This window comes from Balaenoptera musculus, chromosome 8, assembly GCF_009873245.2.
Source record: "Balaenoptera musculus isolate JJ_BM4_2016_0621 chromosome 8, mBalMus1.pri.v3, whole genome shotgun sequence".
NCBI lineage: Eukaryota > Metazoa > Chordata > Mammalia > Artiodactyla > Balaenopteridae > Balaenoptera > Balaenoptera musculus.
The window spans coordinates 84,907,959-84,933,642 of NC_045792.1; the positions used below are offsets into that span (position 1 = coordinate 84,907,959).

The window sequence follows — 25,684 nt, forward strand, 5'->3', positions numbered from 1 at the left end:
CCCTTGGAGAGAAAGCCGCTGAATGAGGCTGAGCTCAAGGAGGGAGAAACGAGCAGATTTTAATATGGCAGGTGAAGTGTTGTTCAACGTTCGACAGGACCAATTCATTCACTTATTCCGTTAACCTCCCCTACAGAGCCTCTGGGTCTGGGACTCTATACCATGTGTCCCCGGCGCCCTGCACAGCTTCTACGGCACAACGGGTGCTCGGCAAACATTTGGAGAATGAAAAAGTAGCCTTACACATTCATTTCATTCAAAATACAACTTCTGCTGGGGCTTGACTTGAGCTCGTTAGCTGCCAAGTTCTCCCATGACAGCCACAGCGGCAATGCTCGTTTCCAAGCAGGGACGATGAGAGCCCTGGAATTGGAGATCTCCACTGGGAAACAGCCCTCCATGCCACCCCCAGGTCCTCACTCCTCTCTACACAGCGGACTCTGCCCATCCCGCAGTTGTAGCTCAGCTGCCTGGGTGCCTCCTGCCAGACCCCAGGGCCAAGAGGGCTGAGGGCACTGAGTTCCTGATGCCTGGTTCCCATCCCCCAAACTCTAATTTAATTGGTCTGGGGCAGGACCCAGGCGTCCGTATTTTGTAAAAGTTCCCTCAGTGAATCTAATCTCCAGTCAGGTTTGAGAATCACCAGGTAAGCGGATGAGCACATAGATTCTGGATTCAGACTTGCCTGGCTTCCAATCAGAGCTCTGCTACTTCCATCCTGTGTGCCTTACGTAAGTTACTTATCAAAGCCTTGGCTTCCTTATCTGTAAAATGGAAATAATCGCTTCTAACCTAAAAATCCTGAGGATTCAAATAAATAACCAATGTAAAGCACTTAACATCATGCTTGGCACAGAGTAAGTGCTTGGTAAAGTTAAATATATCACCATTATTGTTACTGTCTTTTGTTATTAACCCTCTATCCTACAGGCCACCTCATGGTACTCTTCCTTCCAGGATCTCTGCCTGCAGTCAAGCACTGCCCCGCATTTCCCAGGACAGGAGGAGTCCAGCCCTGCCCTCGGGCTCCTGGGTAGTAGAAACTGGCATCAACAACCCCAGGCCAAGCCGTCTCCCAGCAGCTAGTTGTACAGCTAAGTTGGCTGCAATAAGTTGAAACCTGGCTCCCGTTTCTCCAGGTCTAAATGTCATAACTGTTGGCATGACCACAGGACCACAAGGAGGAGAATTCAAAGAGTCCCCGATAGCATCAAAGAAATCTTGTTGAATTATCATTTCAAAGACTCGACAAGGTAGAAGTCATTACCATTAATGATGTTTAAGATGGTTTCGTTGTTCCTGGTGTAGAACCCTTGGCAGCACGTTTCCAGCCAGGATGCAGGCAAGAAGAGCGAGGAAGGAATAGGAATACCTCCTAACAGCTCCCTAAAAGGGAAGCCAGGAACAGAGAGGCCTTCCGAAGGTTCGGGAAACCATGAAGGCAGCAGCATGAATGGTGACTGGAGGTGGAGTCCCTGGACACTTTGCTCCAAGCCCAGCTTCGGGCTATCAGTCTCTCTCAAAGACCAAAGAGACAGATGCCTGCAGACAACTCTAATCAGGCATCTAAAAAACTTAAGCTGCGCTGCAAGTCCAGGTTACGGGCAAAGACAGCCACTTGCTTTGGATGTTCTCCCAGAGGGATTTTCCTCCCTGCCACCTTCTATTTTCTAGGCCTCAAGATAGACATGAAAAGATAAGACAAAATCTCTAAAAAAATCTCTTTACAGCCACCCCATAAGGGAGGCATTTCCATTTTACAGACGAGGACACAGGCTACACAAATTAAGTGATTGGTCCAGTGGCACAAGCAGGACTTGAACTGGGGTCCCTGTGTCCCACACGCACGTTCTCGACCATTGCGACATTGCTACTTGAAGTGTGGTCTGCAAACTGGGACAGGTCTGTGAACTGGGACAGGTCTGCAAACTGGTTACTGGTTCAGAAGTTCATTTCAGAAACTGAGAGTGAGCTTGGAAAAACTTCCAGAGCAATCTGACAGAGTGATTTTATGCCTATTTAATCTAATTAATAAAATAAAATGGCTTGCATCTTACCTGTGCTTTATTTCATATTTCTAAACGTTCCTTTTTTATTGTATTTTATAAAAGTTTCAGTTTGCAACAAAGCTGGGGGGAATACCATCCCTGACCTGCTACCACAGTGAGTTTCAGAAGCTGTGGCCCAACGGGGCTGTGCTCTTGGTTTGGTACAGCTGGGCACTCAGAGCTGCTTCTGAGACATCCTTGTACTTGAGAATCAATTGATCCTAAACTTGATGAGACCTCAGTCTGAAGCCCAGAAACACCCACAGGTATGGAGAAACAAGTCCTCCCTGCTTGTTAATCACGAGAGCCCTGAGCAGAGGTGCTATGGCTTCCCTCTGGTCTGTCCAACCTGCATCAGGAGCCATTGAATAAAAAGAGAAGGGGAGGGCCTGGGATTCAGCACTGTCTCCAAAATGAGGCCCATACCATCTGGCTCCCTTTAAAAAGAAGTGTTTTGTTTATTTCTTATTCCCTTCCATTTATCTTCTCATAGGTAGAGAGGGACAGAGGAAAATAAAAGTGCCCGAGCTCCCTATGCAGATGGACCTGATACAAGAATGAGACTTCTTGACCTACCTGGCAGGCTGGTCCTGGCCGGGTGCAGGGAGAGAGTGGGTGTTAAAGCCGGGCTAAACTCTAAGGTACGAGGTGCTTAGCGCCAAGTATCACTAGCCTCATTAAGCTCTTTAGTCTTGAAGAGAAAAACTGCAATATCTGCCTCCACCTTCACCTCCTCCCTCCTTCACAACGATTAGCAAAAACCCTGGTTTCAGAGCGAGGGAGCTCGGGCATCTTGGCGCATGATACAGCCTGCTTGGTTGTCGGTGAAAGATGCTCTGGGGATCCTTCTTCCCTTTGGTCTGAAAAGTGGTTGAGCCAGGATGGGGACCAATCCTAGGTGGGTTTTAGGAGGCAAAAACTGGACGATAGAGAACTTATTCTTACACACACACACACACACACAAATACACAGCTCAGGTTCTGTTCTCATCACTAGCGATACGTACACCAGAGGATACAATAGAGAAAGTCTCCATTCTCATGAAGCTGAAGTTCTAATCACATGAGAAAGATGACCAACTATTCACAAGTAAATATATAATAAATGCCAAGTGTCCATTAGTGCTTTGAATAAACCAAAGCCATAAGATGGGAGACAGAGAACGAGGGTGGGACCCTTAATCTCTGCAGGGTGCTCAGGGAAGGCCTGTCTAGTAAGTGTTATTGGGCAGAGACTTTAAGAACGTGCCATATTTGGACAACTGGAGGAAAAGGTCACAGGCAGAGGAACAGCTAGTTCGAAGGCCCTGGGGTGGGAGGATCTTAGCCAGGAGGCCAGGAGGCCAGGAGGCCAGGGTGGCTGGAGCACAGTCAACAAGAGAAGAATAGAAGACGAGGAAGGCAGATCATATGTCCAATCCCGGACTTCACTGAGTGTGTTGGGAAGCCACCGGGGTAATTGAGAGGATACTGAGTAGATGAGTGACATAATACAATTTGGGTTTTAAATATCCCTGGTTTGGCCCGAGTTGGTAGCCCTGGAAGTGGTGAGAGGGGCAAACTTAAACTTGGGATAGTTTTAGAAGGTAGAACTGATTGGACTTGGTCCCTGGGCTGAATGGTAAGGACAAGCCCTTCCCCTGAGGGAAGTTTCTGAATGCTCGCCTTGTGCCTGACTGTGGATTGTAATGGGCACAGAGACCACTACAACAAAAGGCTCTACGATAAAAGTCAAGATCAGATTCCAATCTTTTTTATGTATGTATGTATGTATGTATGGCTGCAATGGGTCTTCGTTGCTGCATACGGGCTTTCTCTGGCTGCGGTGAGCAGGGGCTACTCTTCGTTGCAGCGCGTGGGCTTCTCATTGCGGTGGCTTCTCTTGTTGTGGAGCACGGGCTCTAGGTGCACGAGGGCTCAATAGTTGTGGCTTGCAGGCTCTAGAGCACAGGCTCAGGAGTTGTGGCGCACGGGCTTAGTTGCTCCGCGGCATGTGGGATCTTCCTGGACCAGGGCTCAAACCTGTGTCCCCTGCATTGGTAGGCGGATCCTTAACCACTGTGCCAGCAGCGAAGTCCCCAGATTCCGATCTTGACCTCAGCTGCCCTGAGATGCTGGTGGCTGGGCTGCTAGTCACGTCTACGAAGCCCATAGCCCTAAGTAATTTAGAGCTTTGCTAAAGTCAGACACAGCAGGAGTCAAGCCCCCTTTCTGATTCTTATTTGCAACCTGACTTGGGGAAAATGACTTTTCCTCTCTAAGCTTCAGTTCCCTCATCAGGACATAGCTTGCTGAGCCGTTTTGCACAGTAAATGAGATCACGTGATGAAGGCACTTCATACAGTGTCTTGCACACAGTAAGTGCTCACTTAATGTTCAAAATGCAAAACAAAATCAAGGTGTTCTCCAGTGGACTGAGGCCTAAGTGTGTCCCTCACTGTCCTCAGGCCAGGAGAGTTCACCAAACAGACTGCGCATAGCCCCAAAGACAGCCCACTGTCCAGGAGACATTCCCCGGGGGTGGGGATCAAGCTGTACACCCAAGCCCACTTCCTGCAGGGTCCTCAAGAGGCAGGGGACCCAGGTGGCCATGCTGGAATGCCCCTAGGAGACAGAGAGCTCAAAGTGCTGCTTTCTGTCCTAGCATTATCACCAATCTGCTCTGTGACCTTGAACCAGGCACCTTCACTTCCTGTCCTGGGAAGGGAAGGAAGATGGGGGGGTGGGGGGAGGAAGCGAGGAAGCTGTGTCCTAAAGAAACAGAACGGCTTGCCATTCACTATTCAGGGGCCAGAAACCTCAAAGAAATCACAAGCGGAAAAGGCTGGAGCAGAGTGAAACTCCATCTGTTTCCACACTGTGTGCTATACGACCCTTGGCACATGTCCCCACCCTCCGCTGGGTGGTCTCATGACCCCAGGAGGAGCATGCAGTTTGATTTCTCAAATAATTGGGATAATGAGAGGGAGAGATCGGGAGACACGGGGATCTCATGCCTCCTAACACGATCTTCTGAAACACCTGTCAAACAGTAATGACCTAGACCCAGGGGTTTCCCGCTGTGTTCCAGAGAGCCCTGAGGTCCTGGGAGATGCCCAGGGCACCGCAGGGCTGAGGTCACTGATCAGGTCCTCCTTCAGCCAGAGAAGCTCCGCTTTTTCCTTTCTTTTTCTGTGATGAGGTTTCGGGAGGTGCTTTCTTTCAAATACTGGTTGTAAATTCAGAGCCCTTGGGGCCAGGCAGGTAAAATAAATAAATGAGACAGGCCAGCTACGAGAGACCGAGGTATTTGGCAATGCAGGGAATGCCTTCTGTCCCCTTAGCTGCCACTCAGCTCCCCCTGATTGCTGCCATGCAGGAATAGGGCGTAGCAGTGCCGGATCGTCTGCTTTCTCTAGAGAAATGAGAGATCCAAATTTGGATGTGATTAAATGCACCTGCCAACTAAAGCACACATGTCTGTGGGCCACCAGTTTGCAACCTCTGGCTTTCAGAGAAGGCAAGAAGCATGGAGGAGGAGGAGGAGGAGGAAGCCAGGACCCAGAAGGTGGGCTCTTCCCCGCCTCTCCCTTGGAGCCAGCGGACTGTGGGTGCCCCACTTACTCAGCTCTGAGATGCTCCCCACGCAGGTGGCCAAGAGGGACTGCTCCAGGGTCCGGAGCTCCAGCTGGGCGTAGGCATTGGCGCGCTCGTCGTGGCCCAGGGACCCGCCGTTGTAGGGACTGAAGTACGCAGGGAGGGAGAGGACACCTGTGGGGAAACAAGGTGGACAGTGTCAGTGAAAATAATCAATAAACAATCAATAGTAAGAATAGGAAAGAGTTTTATTTGAGCCAAACTGAGGACTAGCCCAGAAGCCCACTGTCCAGGTTACTCTGAGAAACCTCTCTGGAGAAGCAGGGTTTTCGGCACAGTTTTATATCTTGTCAGAACAAAGAATATTAAACAAGTCTGGGTTACATTTCTTCAAGGTTTGAAAAAAAAAAAAAAAAAAGAACAGACCAGCACGTACATAGAAAGTCGGTATGCCTTAGCACCTGGGAAGGGAGTCTTTTTTTTTTTTTTTAAACATCTTTATTGGAGTATAATTGCTTTACAATGGTGTGTTAGTTTCTGCTTTATAACAAAGTGTGGGAAGGGAGTCTTATCATCCAAAGAGGACCAGCATTGGCATCCCAGGAAGGGAGGCATTTAATCTTTATTTTTAACCTAGACGTTATTTACTTCTGGTCAATGTGCCCTTTTCTTTAATAATTAAAGCCGACGTACAATGTATGTTTGATAGGCCACAAACAGGCTATTTTAGTTAGCATAAAATTCAAGTTAACTCATGGATAAGCCAGAATGACTTCTCTATATGTCAATATGTGAAAATGTCTTTTATCAACAAGTCACCTGAGGATGGAAGCAAAGCTCAAGGGCCACAGCTCTGCTCCCTGTCTGGTCGAGTGCGGGTGGTGGGCAAATCGCAAGGCTCCACTTAGGACAGCTGACTTTTCACTGTGGACGGTGCTGCAAGAGCCAGGATGAGGGTGGCCCTGTAGACGTGGTTTAAAGCAATGGGAGACCATCCTTTCTTGGAGCTGCACAAGGAACTGGCCTCCAGAGGCTGGTGGGCCACATAAGCGTTCATTCATTCCTTCCCTGCTTCACTTGCTGAATATCCAGAGTGCCTCACTCGGCCCAGGTATTCTGCTGCCTTTAGGATTCCGGGGTGACAAAGAGACCTGGCTTTGTCTTCACGGAGCTCAGTGGATGGGGCGGCAGATGGAAACGTTCACCCTGCCCACCCAAAGGGCGGCATCGCCCTTGGAGTCCTCCCACTTCCTCATGCTGCCCCCCCTTCCTTCTTCAAGCCAAGAATAGGACTAGGAGAAACCACAGAGAAAAGGATGTTGCTTTCCCCACTCCAGGAAGGGGACTCATCCAGCCACTGGCCAAGGCCAATTAGCGTTTTTCATTAACACTTCAACAATAGAGGAGCAGAGCTGTCAGAATCAATCCCAGAGGGTGACAGCCTGTAAATTTCTCCAACTCACTGTGTGGCTTCTTAGAAAGCACCAGAAAAGCAAAATCAGACTGGCTTAAAATTACATGTTGGTTCTTAGGAGCATGTGGCCACAAAGATTCCCAGTTTTTGGTAACTGCTTCTTCTTTGATCAAGGCATCTTTGTCCAACCCCCTTGAACTTTATTTTTTGAAAGCAACATACCCACAGGAATTTATTTTAGTCACTTTTGGGAAAATCTCTTAAAATTCCTTGAGATAACAGAAGAGCCCCTGGGATGTGGCCAAATCCAGGCTAGACTTCCCTATCCTGTACCCAGAAATGTCACAAGGATGACAACAGCCATAGGTCCTGCAGCAGAGAGGTTAAGACAGGGCCTTGGAGCTGGAACATTTGGGTTCATGATTCTAGCTCTGTCACTTAAACCAGCGGTGTGATCTTGGGCAAGTTACTTCACTTCTCTGTGCCTCAGATTCCTCACGTGTTAACTACAGGTAACAAAAGTTACCTAGCTCACGGTGTGGCCGTGAGTTGTCAGATGTCCACGTGTGGACTGCTGCGTGGCTCAGAGTAAGTGCTCTTTGGGTACTCTTGCTATTACTTTTCCTATGTGCTGGGAACGCAGGCTTTAGGTACACTATCTCATTTATTCTTTGAACAAGGTGGGCACTGCTGGCTCCACTTTAGAGAATGTGCAGAGAGTTTCAATAACTTGCTCTACCAAGTGGCAGAGCTAGGATTCAAATCCAGGTCTGACTGGCTCTGGAATGTACACGTTTCACCTCTCTGTAAGCCCAGATTCAATGAACACACCACCAAGCTCACCTACGGCTGTCCCGATTCAGTGTTACTCCTGCTTGGTTCACCCATGGAAGCCCCAGTGCTGGGCCTCGTGTGCTCTTTTATGGGGCAAACGCACATGGCAGCCTTCCTGCTGCCCAGATCCTGGCAGCGTTCTTTGGCCACGCTCTAGGTTCGGCTGCCGGTCAGCCCTGCCCTCCTAGCCTGCCCCTCCCCTGACCCAGCCTCCCTGCCCTCCCCAGCACTGCCTCACTGCCCTGCTGTGTGGCTGGGACCTGCCGCTCTGAATCTCCCTCCGACCCCTCCAGGATGGCAGCGGCAACGGACTCCCGATCTGGGCGCTGGTTCGGCAAAGCAGGGCATCAAAGCACTTCCTCAAAGCTCTGTTTCCAGTGGACAGAGGAGGGCATGACTAGCTTCCCCCTGCCCCCAGCCCTGTCCCCAAAGCAGAACCTCTCCCTGACAGCTGAGGACCCAAATGCATTAGGAAGACCTGGCTCTGAGCATTAAAACAAGCAGTGAAACAAAAGACAACCCTCCCATCCCCAGCCCGAACTACAAGCTCAAACCCATGGGCAACCCAAATATTTGGGAGGGTTTCTACGCATCTACGGGTCTAACTCAGGCCCTGCTCTTCCTCTTCTCTTCATTATTAATCCACAGAAACAACGCTGGGGACGTGTGGATCAAATTTACAGCGCTTAGGGCAAGGGAATAGGAAATTCAGCTGATTTGTCAAAGGATTCCCAGAGAGAAATATTATGTCAATGGATCTAGTAACAAGAGCTTGCAGCTCCATTAATAATAGTTCCCATTTTCCCAGTCATCACCCACCCAAAGGGGTTTTCATTTAATACTGTGGCAAAAGTAATTATGAGCCTATTATTGATAATAGTAATTGATAGCATCACAGCTTTTGCATAGTACCTTTTGCTTTTAAGAGACTTCGAACACCGAGGAGTACGTAATTTATTCTTCCGGCAATGGAGGTAGGGAGGTCATTATCCGTAATAGCCACTGCTTTAAAGAGTGCTCACTATGTGCCAGGACTGCGATAACTTTATATGCATGATCACATGCAATTCCCAAGGCTTCATGAAGTACTGTTTGCACCCATCTTGTACATGAGAAAACCAAGGGTCCCGCCCCCAAAGTTAAGTGACTTGCCCAAGGTTACTGAGGGTCTGAAACTGAACTGGGGCTAAAATCTCAACCTCTTGATTCTCAAGCTGTTGAAATGAAATGACATCCTAACTTTGGCCCCCTTGTCCTTTAGTTAAAGAGCACAAGGATATTTGAGAGAAAAGGGGTTCTGTTCTGTTTGCGCCTGGGGTCTGATAGGAGGAAATATAAAGAAAGATCCAGAAATACGACTTTCTTTTAATGTGTCTCCAGGCACTGCCTGCCAAGGAACCCTGGAGGCCTCGCGTAAAGCTCTACAGACTGAAGGCCATCTCTCTTATTCCCTCTGATCTTTCCAGAATGCAGTTCCATAGCTTGTCTTCCAAATCTGCCCCTTAAGAAAGCCTTTTTTGGACTTCCCTGGTGGCGCAGTGGTTAAGAATCCACCTGGCAATGCAGGGGACACGGGTTTGAGCCCTGGTCCGGGAAGATCCCACATGCCGCGAAGCAACTAAGCCCGTGTGCCACAACTACTGAGTCTGCGCTCTAGAGCCTGCAAGCCACAACTACTGAGCCCGTGTGCCACAACTACTGAAGCCCACACGCCTAGAGCCCGTGCTCCAGAACAACAGAAGCCACTGCAATGAGAAGCCTGCACACCGCAACGAAGACCCAACGCAGCTAAAAATAAATAAATAAATTTATTAAAAAAAAAAAAAAGAAAGCCTTTTTTAAATGTCAATGTGAAATTCTTCAAACACTTGCCTTAAGTTCTCTCAACACTTCAGTGCCCTCTTTGCCCCACAAAAATTCCCAGCTTTAGGGGATGGGCCCAGGGCAAGGCCATTCTGGAAAAAGGGATTTCCAAAAAAAAAAAACAAAAGAAAAGCAACCCCCCTTCCCCTCTGTTTACTAAAATCCTTAGAAAAAAACTGTTTATTTCAGTCGTGATGGAAAAAAAAGCATGCTGGAATGAAACCTGTATCCCTTTATTAATTAATAAGGACACCCCAAATCAATCCCTGCTGAACTCTGTAAAAGTTACAGAGAAAACCCACGTGCGTCACTCATATCGTTGCTGTGAAATGAACTCCCGAGTGTGAGGCAGGGAGGCAGTAGGCATGATGACCCAGGCACCCTCTGTCTCCCTCGTCTACAAAATCAGCATTTCTGTGGAAACAACATTCCACCCCAGTGTGCTTTGACTGTACGTGAAGCCTCTACATTTCTCAATGTGAACACAGAACCACAATCTTCCGTCACTCAATTTTTCTCAAGCAGGTTGCCCAACCCTTGAATCTCGGAACTCATTACCTCATTCCCCAAAGCTTCCAGTCCCTTCTCTGAGCACAGCACCACATCCACCCAGTTGCCCAAGAACAGATCGGTGAGTCATCCTTATCAACTCTCTTCCTCCTCCCCCCACACATCCAATCAACCACCAAATCTTGCTGCTCTCATCACCTTCATATCTCAAAAATCCGTCATTGCCGGGTCAGGCTACCACCTTCCCTCACTGGATACTGCAACAGCCCTTCCCCATCTCCTCCCTCCGTCTCACCCCATCCCTGACAATCCCTTACTCTGGTCACGCACTCTTATTTACTCTGGCTTTAAACTCTTCAACCACTGCCCACTGCCCTCACTCCCCACTGCCCTCATAAAGAGGTTCAAACACCTTTCCACAGATAAGAATAGATAATATTCTTCTTTCTTTTTATGATACTTAGAGATGAAAATAATTCTGCCAGTAAATAGGGAAATTCCCAGCACTTCTCAAGAAATCAGCAGAGCTAAGAAGCCTATGCACTGGAGAAAAGGGAACACTCCTGCACTGTTGGTGGGAATGTAAATTGATACAGCCACTATGGAGAACAGTATGGAGGTTCCTTAAAAAACTGAAAATAGAACTACCATACGACTCAGCAATCCCACTACTGGGCATATACCTTGAGAAAACCATATTTCAAAAAAAGTCATGTACCACAATGTTCATTGCAGCTCTATTTACAATAGCCAGGATATAGAAGCAACCTAAGTGTCCATCGACAGATGAATGGATAAAGAAGATGCGGCACATATATACAAGGGAATATTACTCAGCCATAAAAAGAAACGAAATTGAGTTATTTGTAGTGAGGTGGATGGACCTAGAGTCTGTCATACGGAGTGAAGTAAGTCAGAAAGAGAAAAACAAATACTGTATGCTAACACATATATATGGAATCTAAAGAAAAAAAAAAGGTTCTGATGAACCTAGGGGCAGGACAGGAATAAAGACACAGACATAGAGAATGGACTTGAGGACATGGGGAGGGGGAAGGGTAAGCTGGGAGTAAGTGAGAGAGTGGCATTGACATATATACACTACCAAATGTAAAATAGATAGCTAGTGGGAAGCAGCCGCATAGCACAGGGAGATCAGCTCGGTGCTTTGTGACCACCTAGAGGGGTGGGATAGGGAGGGTGGGAGGGGATATGGGGATATAAGTATATGTATAGCTGATCCACTTTTTTATACTGCAGAAACTAACACAACAATGTAAAGCACTTATACTCCAATAAAGACGTTTTTGAAAAATAAATAAATAAATAGGAAACAAAACAAACAAAACAACAACAACAAAAAAGAAGACTATGGGCTTCCCTGGTGGCACAGTGGTTAAGAATCCGCCTGCCAGTGCAGGGGACACGGGTTCAAGCCCTGGTCCGGGAAGATCCCATATGCTGCGGAGCAGCTAAGCCTGTGCGCCACAACTACTGAGCCTGTGCTCTAGAGCCCACGAGCCACAACTACTGAGCCTGCGAGCCACAACTACTGAAGCCTTGTGCTCCGCAACAAGAGAAGCCACCGCAATGAGAAGCCCGTGCACCGCAACGAAGAGTAGCCCCCACTCGCCACAGCTAGAGAAAAGCGCGTGCGCAGCATCGAAGACCCAATGCAGCCAAATATAAACAAATAAAATAAAATAAAAATTAAAAAAAAAAAAAGAAGACTATGCACACCTGATCCTGGTTTCTGCAGGCTGTTTTCCGAGTTTGGTCACTTGGCTCTGCTCCAGCCCTGGGCTCCTTCCTAGGTGATTCTCCACCAGTGCCCAGAGAGGGTGCCAATGAGTCAGCTGGGAAACCCAGTGCACAGAAGACTGGGAGTCCCGCCTTCTTGCTGGCTGCCAAGCAGGAATTCGACCTGGGTTTCAGCTTGCAGAGGTTGCTGGCTCCTCCAAGCAAGCAAGTAACAAGCCAGAAGCCAATGGACTGCACACTGGGTTGACAAACCAGATTTTCAGTGCTAAGGTTTTTCAGAAGCAGGGCTCAGCCCAAAGGCCAAGTCGATGGGGATTTCATTCTCTTCTAAGACACAGGGGTCAACTGGGTGGCCTCTCAAGTCTGCTTCAGCCCTGGGATCTTGCACTCTAACTGGCCCTTCTGTGGACTCTAGCACTAAAGTGTACCCCTTAAAACCTTTCCCCCCACTTTCATTCCACTATTTAACTTCTGAATTGTGGAAACAAATAGGCCCTGTTAGTATTATTTCCTGTGATTTAATTTCCCCCAAGTTATAACGACAGCCCCCCAACAGACACAATACACACAAAATTGTAAATGTAAAGATGTCCTTTTTTTGTGAAAACTGGGTAGATTTACAGTTCAGTTTTTCTAACCAGTCATCAAAAGGCCATCAAGACTGTAACATAACTGTACCCCCAACTTGACAACCCATTCCCATCCCCAGGGCTCTCCACAGATTTGCAAATGTTCTTTTCAGGGTGCTGTGACTACAGTGGGCCCAGCGACCTCTGCAAGCCTGCGTGCCTAGCATCTTCTCCCGCCCCTGCCCCCCGACACGCCCCACCAGACTCACTGCCCCCCCCCCCAGCTCAGGGAAGCTCATTTGTGAAGACAGCAAAGGCCACTGCCTGTCTCCTGTTTCTTTAAAATGAAACCCGGCATGCAGAGGATTACTCTTTTACTGCCCTTGAGAGGAAACTTGGCAGGGCGTCTTCTGCCACTTTTCTTAGGAGCTGGAAGCTTGGGTGGGGTTCAATCCATAAGCTTCTGAAAATAAAAATTATATTGCCCCACTGAACAGTTTCCAAATAGCCCACATAATCCAATCCTTTTTATTTTTTTTAAAGTGTTTCCATTCTCTGATCTGGAATCTTATATATAGTACGTTTAATGCCCGGTTGTTGCATATTAGTCATACTGAAACAAAGTGCTGAAGAGTTAAAGCTGGAATATTTTCCAGAGAGACCCAAATGGAGTATAAGGACAGTTGATTCTAAAAAAAACCCACTTCACTGAATGGTATTTCCCCTGATATTCGAAGTCCAACGAGATTGGGGGATGGGTGTTGAAGCAAGGGGAAGATGAAGGAAATAAGGAGGAAAACCTAGAAGTGGAATGAAATCTGCTTGACTTGATGAATCGTCAATCATCCCTGTACAAATGATTCATCAAGAGTAATTGAAAGCTCATGTAATTCTCAGCCAGAACCCACCTAAAGATGAGATCACCATACTGTGAGGCCCAAGAGTTCAAGTGAGGAGCAAAGGTTAGGAGACAGGAAGAGAGAAGAGCTGGGGTCTAAACTGAGTTTGGGAAGCAGGTTTTAACTGTGGGTTAGTAATGAACGGAGATGGGCGAGCCCATACCGAGTAGTACTCTACGCCACGAGTGGGATGAAACAGCCTTTGAACCCACATGAAGACCCTACCAGTGGTCTCATTACAATTAGCTAGTACTGTTACTAACCCCATTTACCAATGAGGGACACTGAGGTTTAAATGGGCTGGGTCACTTGGTGAAGGTCACAGAGCTAGAAAATGGCCGAGGTGGGATCCAGACCCAGCTCGTCCATCCCGGGAGTCCACACTGCCTCTCACATGGGGCTCTGCCCATTCAAGCCCAGGGACAGAAGACTTCCATCACCACTCACCAGACCAATTAGCACTGCCCCTTCCCCTTCTTCTTCAAGCTCAGGAAATTAAAAGCAAACATAATCATGCTCTGGTTAACACCTCACTCTAAGTTATCAGAACTCCACCGGCTGAAGGTGGTCTTCCGCTTACGAGAGGCCCAGAGGGCCAGGAGCTTACCATTAAACTGCGAAATAAAAATGCACATTTATGACTGCCCAGGGAGCCAGGGGCCAGAGAACCCAGGGCTAGCGAGATCAAAGGCTTGTTGCCAGCGTCCCCAATTCTCCTAAAAAAAAATATACGGTAAAAAGCAAACCTCACAGTGAACACTGGGCTGAATTCATCTCTCCCTGGAGTCCTTGACAGTCTTGGGCCTTCTGGCGGGGAGTGGGCGGGGAGGGTGGGGGTCCTGCTTGGGGAGCTGGCCCTGGGCTGCCTCTTTTCCCTCCAGTTGGTAGCAGCACCTCTGACCTCAGGGCTGGCTCACTCAGTTCTGAGAGGGGCTCCAAGCAGGGTGAGGGTTTAGATGGGGAGAGGGGCCACCATAAAATAATAGCCCAACAAAGCAGTGCGGGTGAGCCCAGAAACTCCGCTAGGAATGCTGGCTCACTGGCATTTTGGTGATTTGTTTAATTAAGGTTCATATCAGAGACCCGGAGGATGAATATGCCCGTAAAAGAACTAGTAGAGATCATGGACTGCTGCTTAATTCTTTTGAAGTGAGAAAAGACCTAGCGAAACGCAGCCTGTTCATTGCCATTTCCCCCCCTTGCAAGAGAATAAAATAAAGCCACAGTAACCAAGCAGATCAATTTCAGGAAATTAAACCTAAAGGTGAACTCTGGAAAACCCGGCAACCGTCACAACATCGGGGGGTATGGAGCGGAGAACTCACACGTGGACCACTGAGATTTTTCCTGTGGAAAAAGATCTCTGTTGTGTTTGGAATATTTTTTAAGAGATTCTGGGTGGCCTCGCTCCAAAGTATTGATGTAACACATCAAGAACTTGAGCGACCCAGGAAGCATGAGTCTTGGAACTGCCACCTCTTAAAAAAAAAAAAAAAAAGTCCATCACATGACCATGGTCCTTTGTCAAATGCTGTCCTTGACCCATGGTGGCGGAGCACGCCAGTTCCTGTGAGCCAAGGACAACATCCAGCCACTTTTGTATAAAGGCAACAACACATTTAAAACATAAACACACACCGTCATCACCCTAAAACATCAGCCCTTCCCCCAACCCATGCACACAACCACCAAGGTGAGAGTGGTTCTCTCTGCACTAGGGCTATAAAAATGTTTTGAACTACTATGCTTTTTAAACTTTTTACAAATATGATTTATTGGTGGTGTAAAAAGTGATTGTTATAAGAGAAACAGGGGACGTGGTGGGGGAGATGTACTTAGAGGGAGAAGAAGGTGATAGAATGTTTCTTCTGAGCATAGGAATAGCCATAATTTCAAATATGTTAGAAAGTTAGTTAACTGAAATTAAATTTTTATGTAAGAAAACAAGAGAACGTTTAAAGAAATTACTGTGATCTAATTACCTATAAAGAGCCCAGAATGGAGGTCATCTAACATAAAAGATAGTTATTTCTGCACGGGAGAACTTTAGATGATTTTTTTCTCCATTATTCTTCACGTTTTCTTTCTACTGATTAACTAATGAACATATATATTTTAATAAAAACAAAACCATTGTTACAACTGTTGTGAGCTCGTGGAGGAAAAAAAAGTAAATAGAAGGAAAACTTGAATGTTTTATATAAATATTAATGAAAAAAAAAAGATAAGGGAAAGAAACTCAGACAGAAACTGTCCTATATTCCTAAGCAGGAGGTGAGATTTCTGTCTGCAAGTCTCATTCCAAGAATCGGCCACTCTGAGAGCCAGCCCCTTCACCTGGCCAGATGGTAGGGACTCAGGGGCCACCTGACTGGGCAGGGGAGGGGGGGCACTTCCTCTGGTCCAGCCATGTACCCACTGGGCTGAGCCTGTGTGATCATGATGCAGCCACGTGGCAGTCTGGACCGCCAGTACTCTCAGTCGGTCGGTACAGGCTGCCACTTGCTGGGATTGAGCACAGGGAGAGCTGGGGGAAATCCTCACGCTGCGCCAAGTGTGAAAAGAGAGGCTTGCCACTACCAGTGCTGCTGGGGGTGGGGTGGGAGGTACCGGTGGGCCCGGGAATGGGAGAGAGGGCAAAGCACGTCCCGGGAGTGATCCCGGAGCTACATCTCCAGTGGGAGCAGTGCTGCCGGCAGGAAAAAGAGGGGAGTGGGAGAAGGCTCCAAGTGTCAACTCAGAGGAAGGAGAGGGATAAATGAGCCCGAGCACCTGTAATACACACAAGTCATTCCTTAGGGGTTAAAAAAAAAGAGGCAAATGTCACAAGGTCCAGGGCAGATGGCCAAGATATTTATTAATAGAACATGAATGCATCATTAGTCAGAAATGTACTGTGCTACAGTCCTTCTAACAAATATAACCTGCTTCAGTCGGCTTTGGTTCCCATTCCAAATGGCTCTATTAAACCCTCCAGATGATTTAAGAGCATGAGTCAGAGGGAAGAAGGTTCAAAACTCAGCTATGAATCTTATTAGCTATGTGACTTTGGACTAGTTAATTAACCTCTCCGAGCCTCAATTTGTTCATCTGTCTAATATGCCTAATAATAGCTCCGAATTCACATGATTATTTGAGAATTAAAAGAAGTTAAGTAAGTGAGCATTTAGTAAAATGCCTGACACATAGTAAGCATGTAATAAATGGTAATATCTTATAAATGGCCTCACGGATTCCCAGGGCCAATGGCTTTGGGATAAAGCCATCAGATACCATATAAAAGTATTTCTATTCGACCGAAGTGATGGACCCTAGGCCAACCTATCCCATTATTTTCCTAAAGGCCTGTGCTGATAAAGAATCATGCCTTATTCACCACAGACAGATCATTTATTCTGCATTCATCCACTAATTTCTTCAACAACTGTTTACTGATGACCTAATAATCTGCCAGAAGTGGCTATGCTCTGGGGGTAGAAAAGTGAACAGGACATAGTCTCTACCCTCTTGATGTTTGCCGTCTAGTGAAGGAGGGCAGACAGTATACCAGCCAAGTCCATAATGAAAAGGGCTACCTGGAGTCGGATCAAAGAGCCCAGAGAAGGGTCTCTAAGCAGACTACGTAGGCCTAGTAGTCAAGGAAGGCTTCCTGGAGGAAGAGACATAGATTAGATATCAGTCTAGTGAAGGGGTTGGATGGGTCTTCCAAGCAGAGGGAGGGCCTGTATAGGGAGGTTTTGGGGCAGCGATAGGCAGGGAGGGGCCCCCTGAGACTTGTCATGAAGCTGTGTTTGTAGAGCCAGCACATTATTCATACTTAGACTATGTGTTTATTTGAGGCAGCCTGGGAGGTGGCTAACGGAGATCACTGCCCTCTCTCCACCCACCCTTGGAGCCACTACGAAGCCGAGATCGGCGAACTTTTCCCGCAAAGGGTCAGAGTAAATATTTTTGGCTTTGCGGGTCTGTCACAACTACTCAACTCTGCCAGCGTAATGTGCACATACATAAACAAATGGGCACAGATTTGAATTTTATATCACCTTCATGTGCCACAAACTAGTCTTTTAGTACTTTTTCAACCATTTAAAAATGTAAAACTAATTTTTAGCTTGTAGGCCATATGAAAACAGGTGTCAGGTGGGATTTGGCCCCAGGGCCATGCTTGCTGACCCCTGTACTAATCCAGAGCCCCTCAGAGGGATGGAGAGGGGGTAGCTCAGAGTGATGGGTGAGCGTGACAGGCCTCCGGGGGAGAGACCAGGGTGGAGGGCACCAGTCACAGGAGTCTAAGGGGCTGAGACTCTGTCCTGAGAGCAATGAGGACTCGCTGAAGGAGTTTAAGCAATTGAATGACAGGGTCATATGCACATTCAGACAGATAAATCCGGTAGCTGTGTGGGAAAAGGATGGGAGAGGAGATTAGAGATTAGACAGCCCCACTGCTGGCTGAAGACATCTTCTTTGCCAAGGAATTCAGTCTAAAAATCCACCTGGGCCACTGCTTGGGCTCTTATTTCAATAAAGCTGCTCATTCCTTTTAGCTTTTGCACTAAGCACTTAAACATCAAAGCCGGAGGTAGCAGATTACGTTTTTCATAACTAAAATTCATTAAGGGATCATTTTTAAGACCAAATAAATGAAAACCATGTTTGACTACTTTTAAAATTGGTGATGTTCCCGGATCAACTTAAAGCAGTTAGCAAATTTCAATCTCAATCTTTACGGCTCCAGCAAATTTCAATCTCAATCTTTATGGCTCCAAAAGGCAATTCACAGAGAGTGGGAGAATTCAACACGTGCCTTGAAATCTGGGCTGAAAAAAAACCCCACAATGCTAAGTGTGCTGGGGACACCAGAGCCCAGAGTTTAAGTCACTCCCTTCATAACTCATATATGGCAAATATGGACATACCTATGTACCACCCTGTCCCCATTCCCCCACACAGAAAGGGTTGTTTGCAGGCAGTTAAATCCTATGGACAGAGAACACATTCTCTAAGGCCGTGGGACCTTCTGTCCCAAGGTTGACTGATGGCTTCAAATATGGAAGAAGTATCCAAGTAGGCTCGGGGAATTTTAGCGCTGTGCTGTTCTCGTCACTCATTCACTTACTCAAATATTCATCACATGCCTATTAATCACACTGAGCTTGGTGCTAGGAATACAGAGGTAAGATCCAGTTCCCTGGCTCTAGAGGACAGGAAAAATATGTAGACAGATAATTAAAGGGTACCATAATAAATGCTAGAGGAGGGGTCTGCAGTAGGTACCAGAAGCTTGGAAGGAGTCTGAAGAGAGGGCTTTTGCTATGTGCTGTCATCCAGCAAGGGAGGAAAAATAACAGAATGTTTCACAAAGCCGCCCCTCCCCGCTCCAAGAACCCCAAAGGGACCGTACAGACCTTATGAGTAGCAAACACTCCCCGGTCATCTCACGGCTGAGCAACGTCACGGAACATGGGAGTAGGTTGAGGAGGTGCAGGGAAAGAAGCTCATTCATAGGAAGGAGGTCCCTGTAGAATGTTCATTCTCAGGATGGGGACATCCCAAACCTCACTGTGTCACTTCCAGGACACCACGATCTTTCCCTGCAAAGGTGTATGAAAACATCCAGCCGCTGGATGCTTGAAACTGTGTCGCTGTTCCCAGCGACCTATCCAGTGCCGTCCTTCTCCTCCCTGGCTAACAGAACCCTGATTCTGCCTGGAATGACTTGCAGTATGAGCCCTGGGGGGGCCCCTTCCCAGACTCCCTTACAGCTGTACAACATGGCCTTGGACATGAGACATAAATTCGAGACTTCAGGGGTTTTGGAAAATGTTGCTTTTCCTGATCTAAAGGGACAGGCTGTCCAGCTGGCAGGGCCTTTGCGCTTCTTCCTGCCTCGAATGTGACACACTGTCTGAAGAAGGTACAGCAGCAGCCATTATGCCAGCAGGAGGCAGGCCGCCTGCTGCCAAAGCTGGAGCAGCACCCTGGGGCTGCCGTGCGGGGGGAGGAGCTGCAGGAGGGGACAAGGGCAAGATCAGAGCCAACATGCTGAGGATGGCAGAGCAGAAAGCAGAAAGAGCCCGGGTCTCTGACCGTCTCACCGAGCAGCTAACCACCACCAGGAACTGCCGATCCCCGAACTTCTTGTTATAGGAAAAAATATCACGGGGAGGGCAGCTTGAACAGCATAAATTTGTTTTCTCGCAATTCTGGAGGCTAGAAGTCTGAGATCAAGGTGTGGGCAGGGTTGCTTTCTTCTTCTGAGGCCTCTCTCCTAGGCTTGTAGACAGCTGTCTTCTCCCTGGGTCTTCACATGGTCTTCCCTCATGTGTCTGTGTCCTGATCACTTCTTCTTACAAGAACACCAGTCAGATTGGATTCGGGCCCATTCATGGGACTTCATTTTACCTTAGTTACCTCTTAAAAGACTCTATTTCCAAATACAGTCACATTCTGATGTGCTGGGGGTTAGGATTTCAACCTATGAATTTTGGAGGGTCACAGTTCAGACCACCACAGGCAGGTTTTATTGACTTGCAGATGAAGTGATTTCTCTAATACAAGATGGTTTCTGTAAATCACTAGTTCGCAAAAAAACTTTTAAACCATGGAACCCTTTGTTCAAATGAAATCATATGGAGAGTCTGATGATAAAGCCGTCTCCCCGCTCCTGGGGCCCTGCGTCTCTATGGATGCTAAAAATGCGTGCTCCCAGGCTCCTCTGTGTGGCGCTGGCTGTGGACATGCTGCACTCAGACTCTGCTGAGAACAGGGCGGCTCTGGCCCACAAGGCCAAGGTCCCCAAGGGCCTGGGGTGGCTGCAGCAACTCCAGCCCTCATTTTGCTCAACATAAGGGCTGGAAGCTCCCTTCACGGGGGAAATCTTCCGGGCAGACCATTTGGCTTCTGCTGGGTGAGTGCCTGCAGAACGCCACTCACAGTTTATTTGCATTTAAAAAATGCAGATAGGCGAAAAGAAGAGAATAAAAACAGTAATTTTACTGCCCTGAGATAATCATCATTGACATTACAGTTTAATATCCTTTCAGACTTTTCAATATGCACCTCTGCTTTGGAGTGTGCATGTGTACTTTCTTTTTTCTCACCTGCATACTTTTAATTTTAAGAAATTAATACTTTAATGACCGCCTTTTTCACTTAATATTTCACAGGTAGCTTTCCATGGCCCCAAATATTGTTTCTCATCATCACTTTCAACAGCTGCAGCACACTCCATTCTAAAGGCTCACAGTACCTAGCACTGTCATTTTGGGTGACTCAGGAGGGTCCCCCAGTATGACTTCACAGTGGGCAGTGGCCTCTGAGTCACATCGAACCCCAGCGCTCTAGCACCGAAGGGACCCCTGCTCGTTGTCCTAGCTCTGGAAGTGAGCCCTGAGCATCCACCAGGGAGGTGAGGCCCCTGCTCTCCCAACCAGGACCTGCTAGAGAGAGGTGACCCGGACAGGGCCTCATGACAGACGCCAGCACCTCCATCTCATTCTGATTTTGAAAACCAGGTCTCAAAAAAATGAACTAAAGCCACAGGAAGATGGGGCATTTGCTCACAGGTGTCTTTGGGTTACAGATTCTCGCTCCCGGAGGCCTCAGAGGGCTGGCTGTGGGGCTGTCATCTAGCCAGGGAGCACCCAGGACGTCTGATCCACTGACAACCAGCCCTGGATTTGCACACAGGCCCGCTCCTTTCCTTCAATCAGCAAAGCCAGGACCCTCCTGTGCTTTCCACGCAGAACCAAAATGGGAAGGGCTCTTGCCAAGGCTCCAGGGGTTTCTGCAGCACCTGCCTGGGAAGAGAGGCCTGTCATTGGGGAGCAGCTTCTCCCGCTGCCCTGGGCGCACAGAGTCCTGGCCCGTCTGCAGAACTGGATGTGACCCTGTGTGCTTCAACGGCGACTTTGGGCTTTGGCCGGAGTCCCTCCCTGTTTGTTTTACAGACTCCTACTTAGAGCCTCAAATTAGGCTCATTAAAAAGCCAGCTCCCCGTGGGACTATAAACGTCACATAGACAAGTGGAGAGTGAGTTTACGAGGCTGGCGTGTGATCTGCCCACCAAGACGGCGCGGACCCAGTGGAAATAGTGAATCAGCCTGTTTGGGCAGGACTCCCTCCTCCAGCCCCTCCTCGATTAAGGCTGTGTCAGCCACAGGCCAGAAAAGAGGCAGACCCGTGGACGTCCTCTCAAGCCAGCTGGGCTGGATCTCTGTTGGATTTGAGCGGCATAACTAATAGGGCGGATGAACTGCCTCTCTGACACCCTCTGCTGCTCTCAGCTTTTCCTCACTTCATGTGCAGCACCCCTGCTTCATGCGCATCCCCCATAATCATCCTTACAGGCAGAGGCTGCTGCCCACAACACAACCCCGACATTCTCACTCCTGCCTTCAGCAGATTAACCTTATCTTTCTGTGGGGTGTTTCTCCTGCCTCCGGGGCCCCCGGCGGCCCCCAGTTTAGCTCCATCAGTTCTGCTTTGCAGCTCATGCATGTGTGAGGGGTCGTGGCTTGCAGGTGGGAGGCCGGGGTGAGTGGAGTGCAGAGAAGAGTGGTCTCCTGTTCCCCAGCATCAACCGCATTTACTCGAGTCACTGACCAGTCAGCATGCCCCAAATTACTCCAAGGCTGAAGCAACGTCACCTCGGAGATCTTACCGTCCACCCTGAGGCTACCAGCCAGATGGTGAAGGCGAGAAAGCATCAAAATCTTTTAACCTCCTAGACTAAGTTTCAGGAGATCACTTCTCTGTCCCAGGGCTTTACTAAAACACATACAAACAGCATCTCCTCCTTCCAAATCCAGAAGAGCATGACTTGTATTTATACAACCAAGGCTGGAAAGGACTACAGAAACCACACAGATTCAAACCCTTTTTGCACTTCCCCAGGCATCTTTATTTAATATGCTGCCACTGTGTTATCAATATTCACCACACCCCCCAGTACATATATCAGCACTGTCTGATCAGTCCCTGATGTTTGACACTCCTGCACAATACCCTGAGTAGCTGCCTGAGGGCTCAGTCCCAGTGGCCAGGAACTCACTCTCCCTAAGAGAGCTCACGTGCAGCTCCAACTGCTAGAAAATTCTTATTTAATCCAATCTGTCTTGTTGCAGCTTCCAGCCCTGGTCCTGTGTCCACACCAGTAAACCTAGCTCCCTTCCCATGGTGGGGCCCCTACATCCATCACATGTCCTCACGTGTCGTGGCTCCACACCACTGAATCTGGGATCTCAGGACTCATGCACATCCCCGAGCTGTGTTGTGCGTGTGTGTGTCTATCCTGCCTGGTTCAGAAGAGAGGAGGATGGTCCACACCCCTCTTCCCAAATTCTGAAATGCTTATGACTGTAACCTCTGCATCGGTGGCGTCCCCCATCCTTGTCCATCCTCTTTCTACCCAGTGACTGGCCACCACCTTCTTCCCAGAGCCTCCCCTTGGTTGCGAGCACAAGCTCACAAGTTAGGCAGACCCAGCCTCAAATCTTGACTCTACCACTTACTCGCCATGTGGCCTTGGACATGTGATACTTTCTCTAAGCCTCAGTTTCCCCATCTGTAGAATGGGGATAACACCTACTCTGAGAGAGCAAGAGTGAGGGTCAACCGAGGTGACAGGAATGCACAGTGCCGGGCACAGAGCAGGCACACGATAGAGGGACAGTGTCTTTGTGCCATCATCCCCATCAGGTGGGGATCTAATCACCACTGCACTTGGCCCTCTCCCAGGGTTCTCAGGCTCCAGGTAGGAGTTACCTGTGATATCAATAACCCTTTTACTAGAAGCTTATGAAGGGCAGAGGCTAGGCTTTTCACCTTACTCCTTCCCCTCTCTGCCATCTCTGCAGTTCCAAGAACATGGTAGATGCTTAATAAGTATGGAAAACCCATGTTCAGAGAACACGAATTTACTTCAGCTTTAAGCCTTAGTAAAAACACTGGACATTCTCAATAGTAAAGCAAACCACGAGAATGGCTTTGCCTTCAGATGGTGTGACAAGTTAAAGAAGAAAACCGTCTCTGTGACAGCGTCTCCTCCAATCGTCTGGCCTGTTAGGAGATAGCCGTCGGGGGCAGATGTCAGAGGGAAGGGGCTTGCCGGGCGCTGACCGCTTGGGCCCAGGCACTCCAGCAGAATGGAAGGAGGGCAGGCATGTCAGTCTGGCCTCCACCCTTAGCCCTCCCAGCCCTGGTCCTGGTCCACAGATGGGCTTGAGCGGAGCACAGAGGTCCGGGCTGCGCGGCCCTGCCCGGTTACGGTGACGTCGCAGCTCTAAACAGCAGCTCTGACTCTACGCTCTGTGCAGACTGCAGAGCCCACCCTCAGCCCCTAGCTCTCCTACTCCCTTCCCTTAAAAGAAAGAGAAGGAGAGAGACAAGGAGGGAAGAGAGGGAAGAAAGTGTGTCTGAAAAATAAACAGGTGCCACATGAGTGCTTTGAGCTCGGAAGCCCCATGACGCTTGCATTAACGACATGTTTCAGAAGAAGCCACTGCCTAGTTGACTTTTACTTCTTCAAACAAACACTGGAAATGCCTTGGCAGCATGAGCCATCACTCTGTCCCCCAACCCAGAAGCCCAGTCTCTTGGAAGGGGTGGTTTTAATGCAGGGGCTCTCCCATGGGAATGGAAAGCAAAAAGCAAGATCCCCTTACATGAGTGATAAACCCGCCTCTTCAGGGAGCAGCTAACAGGGGCAGACGAGAGGAGGATGTGGAGGAGGGGTGTGGGGTCTGAACAAATGCCCAGGGACCCTTGGTAATGTAACGGTGTCTCCGTTTTACCCTAAGAAAACTGACACTATAAGAGGTTAAGAAACTTGCCCAAGATGAAGCAGCCAGGAAGCAGCAGGGTCCACGCTCTACACTGTTCCATTGTAGGGAGTCTGGGCCCAGCACTTATAAATCAAAACTGGAGACTTAAAAAAAATTGAGAGGGCTTCCCTGGTGGCGCAGTGGTTGAGAATCTGCCTGCCAATGCAGGCGACACGGGTTCGAGCCCTGGTCTGGGAAGATCCCACATGCCGCGGAGCAACTAGGCCCGTGAGCCACAACTACTGAGCCTGCGCGTCTGGAGCCTGTGCTCCCAACAAGAGAGGCCACGATAGTGAGAGGCCCGCGCACCGCGATGAAGAGTGGCCCCCGCTTGCCGCAAGTAGAGAAAGCCCTCGCACAGAAACGGAGACCCAACACAGCCAAAAATAAATAAATAAATAAATAAAAATGAATATAAAAAAAAATTGAGATATAATTCACATATCATTAAATCTACGCTTTTAATATGTAAATTCGGTGGTTTTCAGTACATTCACGGAATTGTAAAACCATAACCGCTATTTAATTCCAGAACAGTTTCAACAGCCCCCAAAGAAACCCCCATTCTCTGTCTTCCCCACCCCTACCCAGGCCCGGCAACCAGTAATTTACTTTCTGTCTCTATGATTTGCCTACTCTGGACATTTTATATGAATGGAATCGTACAATGTACAATACACAGTCTTTTGTGTCTGGCTTCTTTTACATGCGTAGCACAATATTTTTAAGGGTCATCCACGTTATACTGTATGAATACTTTACTCCCTTTTGTGGCTGAATGATCTTGCACCACAGTTTCTTTATCTCTTCATCAGCTGATGGACATTTGGATTCCTTCCACTTTTCAGCTATTATAGATAATGCTACTGTGAACATTTACTTACAAGTTTTATGAGCACATACAGTTTCATTTCTCTTAGGTATACACCTAGCAGTGGAATTGCTGAGTCATGCGGTAATTCTATGTTTGACTTTCTGAGGAACTACCAGAATATTTTTCACAGTGTCTGCATCATTACATTTCCACCAACAAAGAGTACACGAAGGTTTCGATTTCTGTACATCCTGGCCAACAATTGTTATTGCCTGTTTGGGTGAAACCATCCTATTGTGTGTAAAGCAGTATCTCATTATGTGATAATCTTTTAAAAAATTATTTATTCTTTGGCAACGATTCTATGCTAGAATGGGTTTCCTTAGGAGTGCCATCACAAAATACATGAAAGAAGCACATAGAAAAATAAGATAACACAGCTAACAAAAAATCAGTCACAGGAGATTAGGATGACCCTAAGAATGAAACTCACTCACCAGCTTCACGTTAAATTACTTTTATCACTGTCAGAACAATTAATGCATGTTCACTGCAGGGTATAGAAAATATAGT

General features: G+C 47.9%; 1 protein-coding gene across 3 annotated transcripts in view; it reads right to left on the reverse strand.

The window, feature by feature from the left end:
• ABTB2 (ankyrin repeat and BTB domain containing 2) overlaps positions 1-25,684 on the reverse strand; it is a 181,451-nt gene that overhangs the window by 41,717 nt on the left and 114,050 nt on the right. For all 3 annotated transcript variants that reach the window (XR_005021026.1, XM_036862111.1, XM_036862110.1), the window contains exon 2: positions 5,652-5,798. Coding sequence is in view for 2 of the 3 variants with exons in the window: in XM_036862111.1 (XP_036718006.1) it covers positions 5,652-5,798 (147 nt within the window). In the remaining variant the exon portion in view is untranslated. The remainder of the gene's footprint in view (positions 1-5,651; positions 5,799-25,684) is intronic.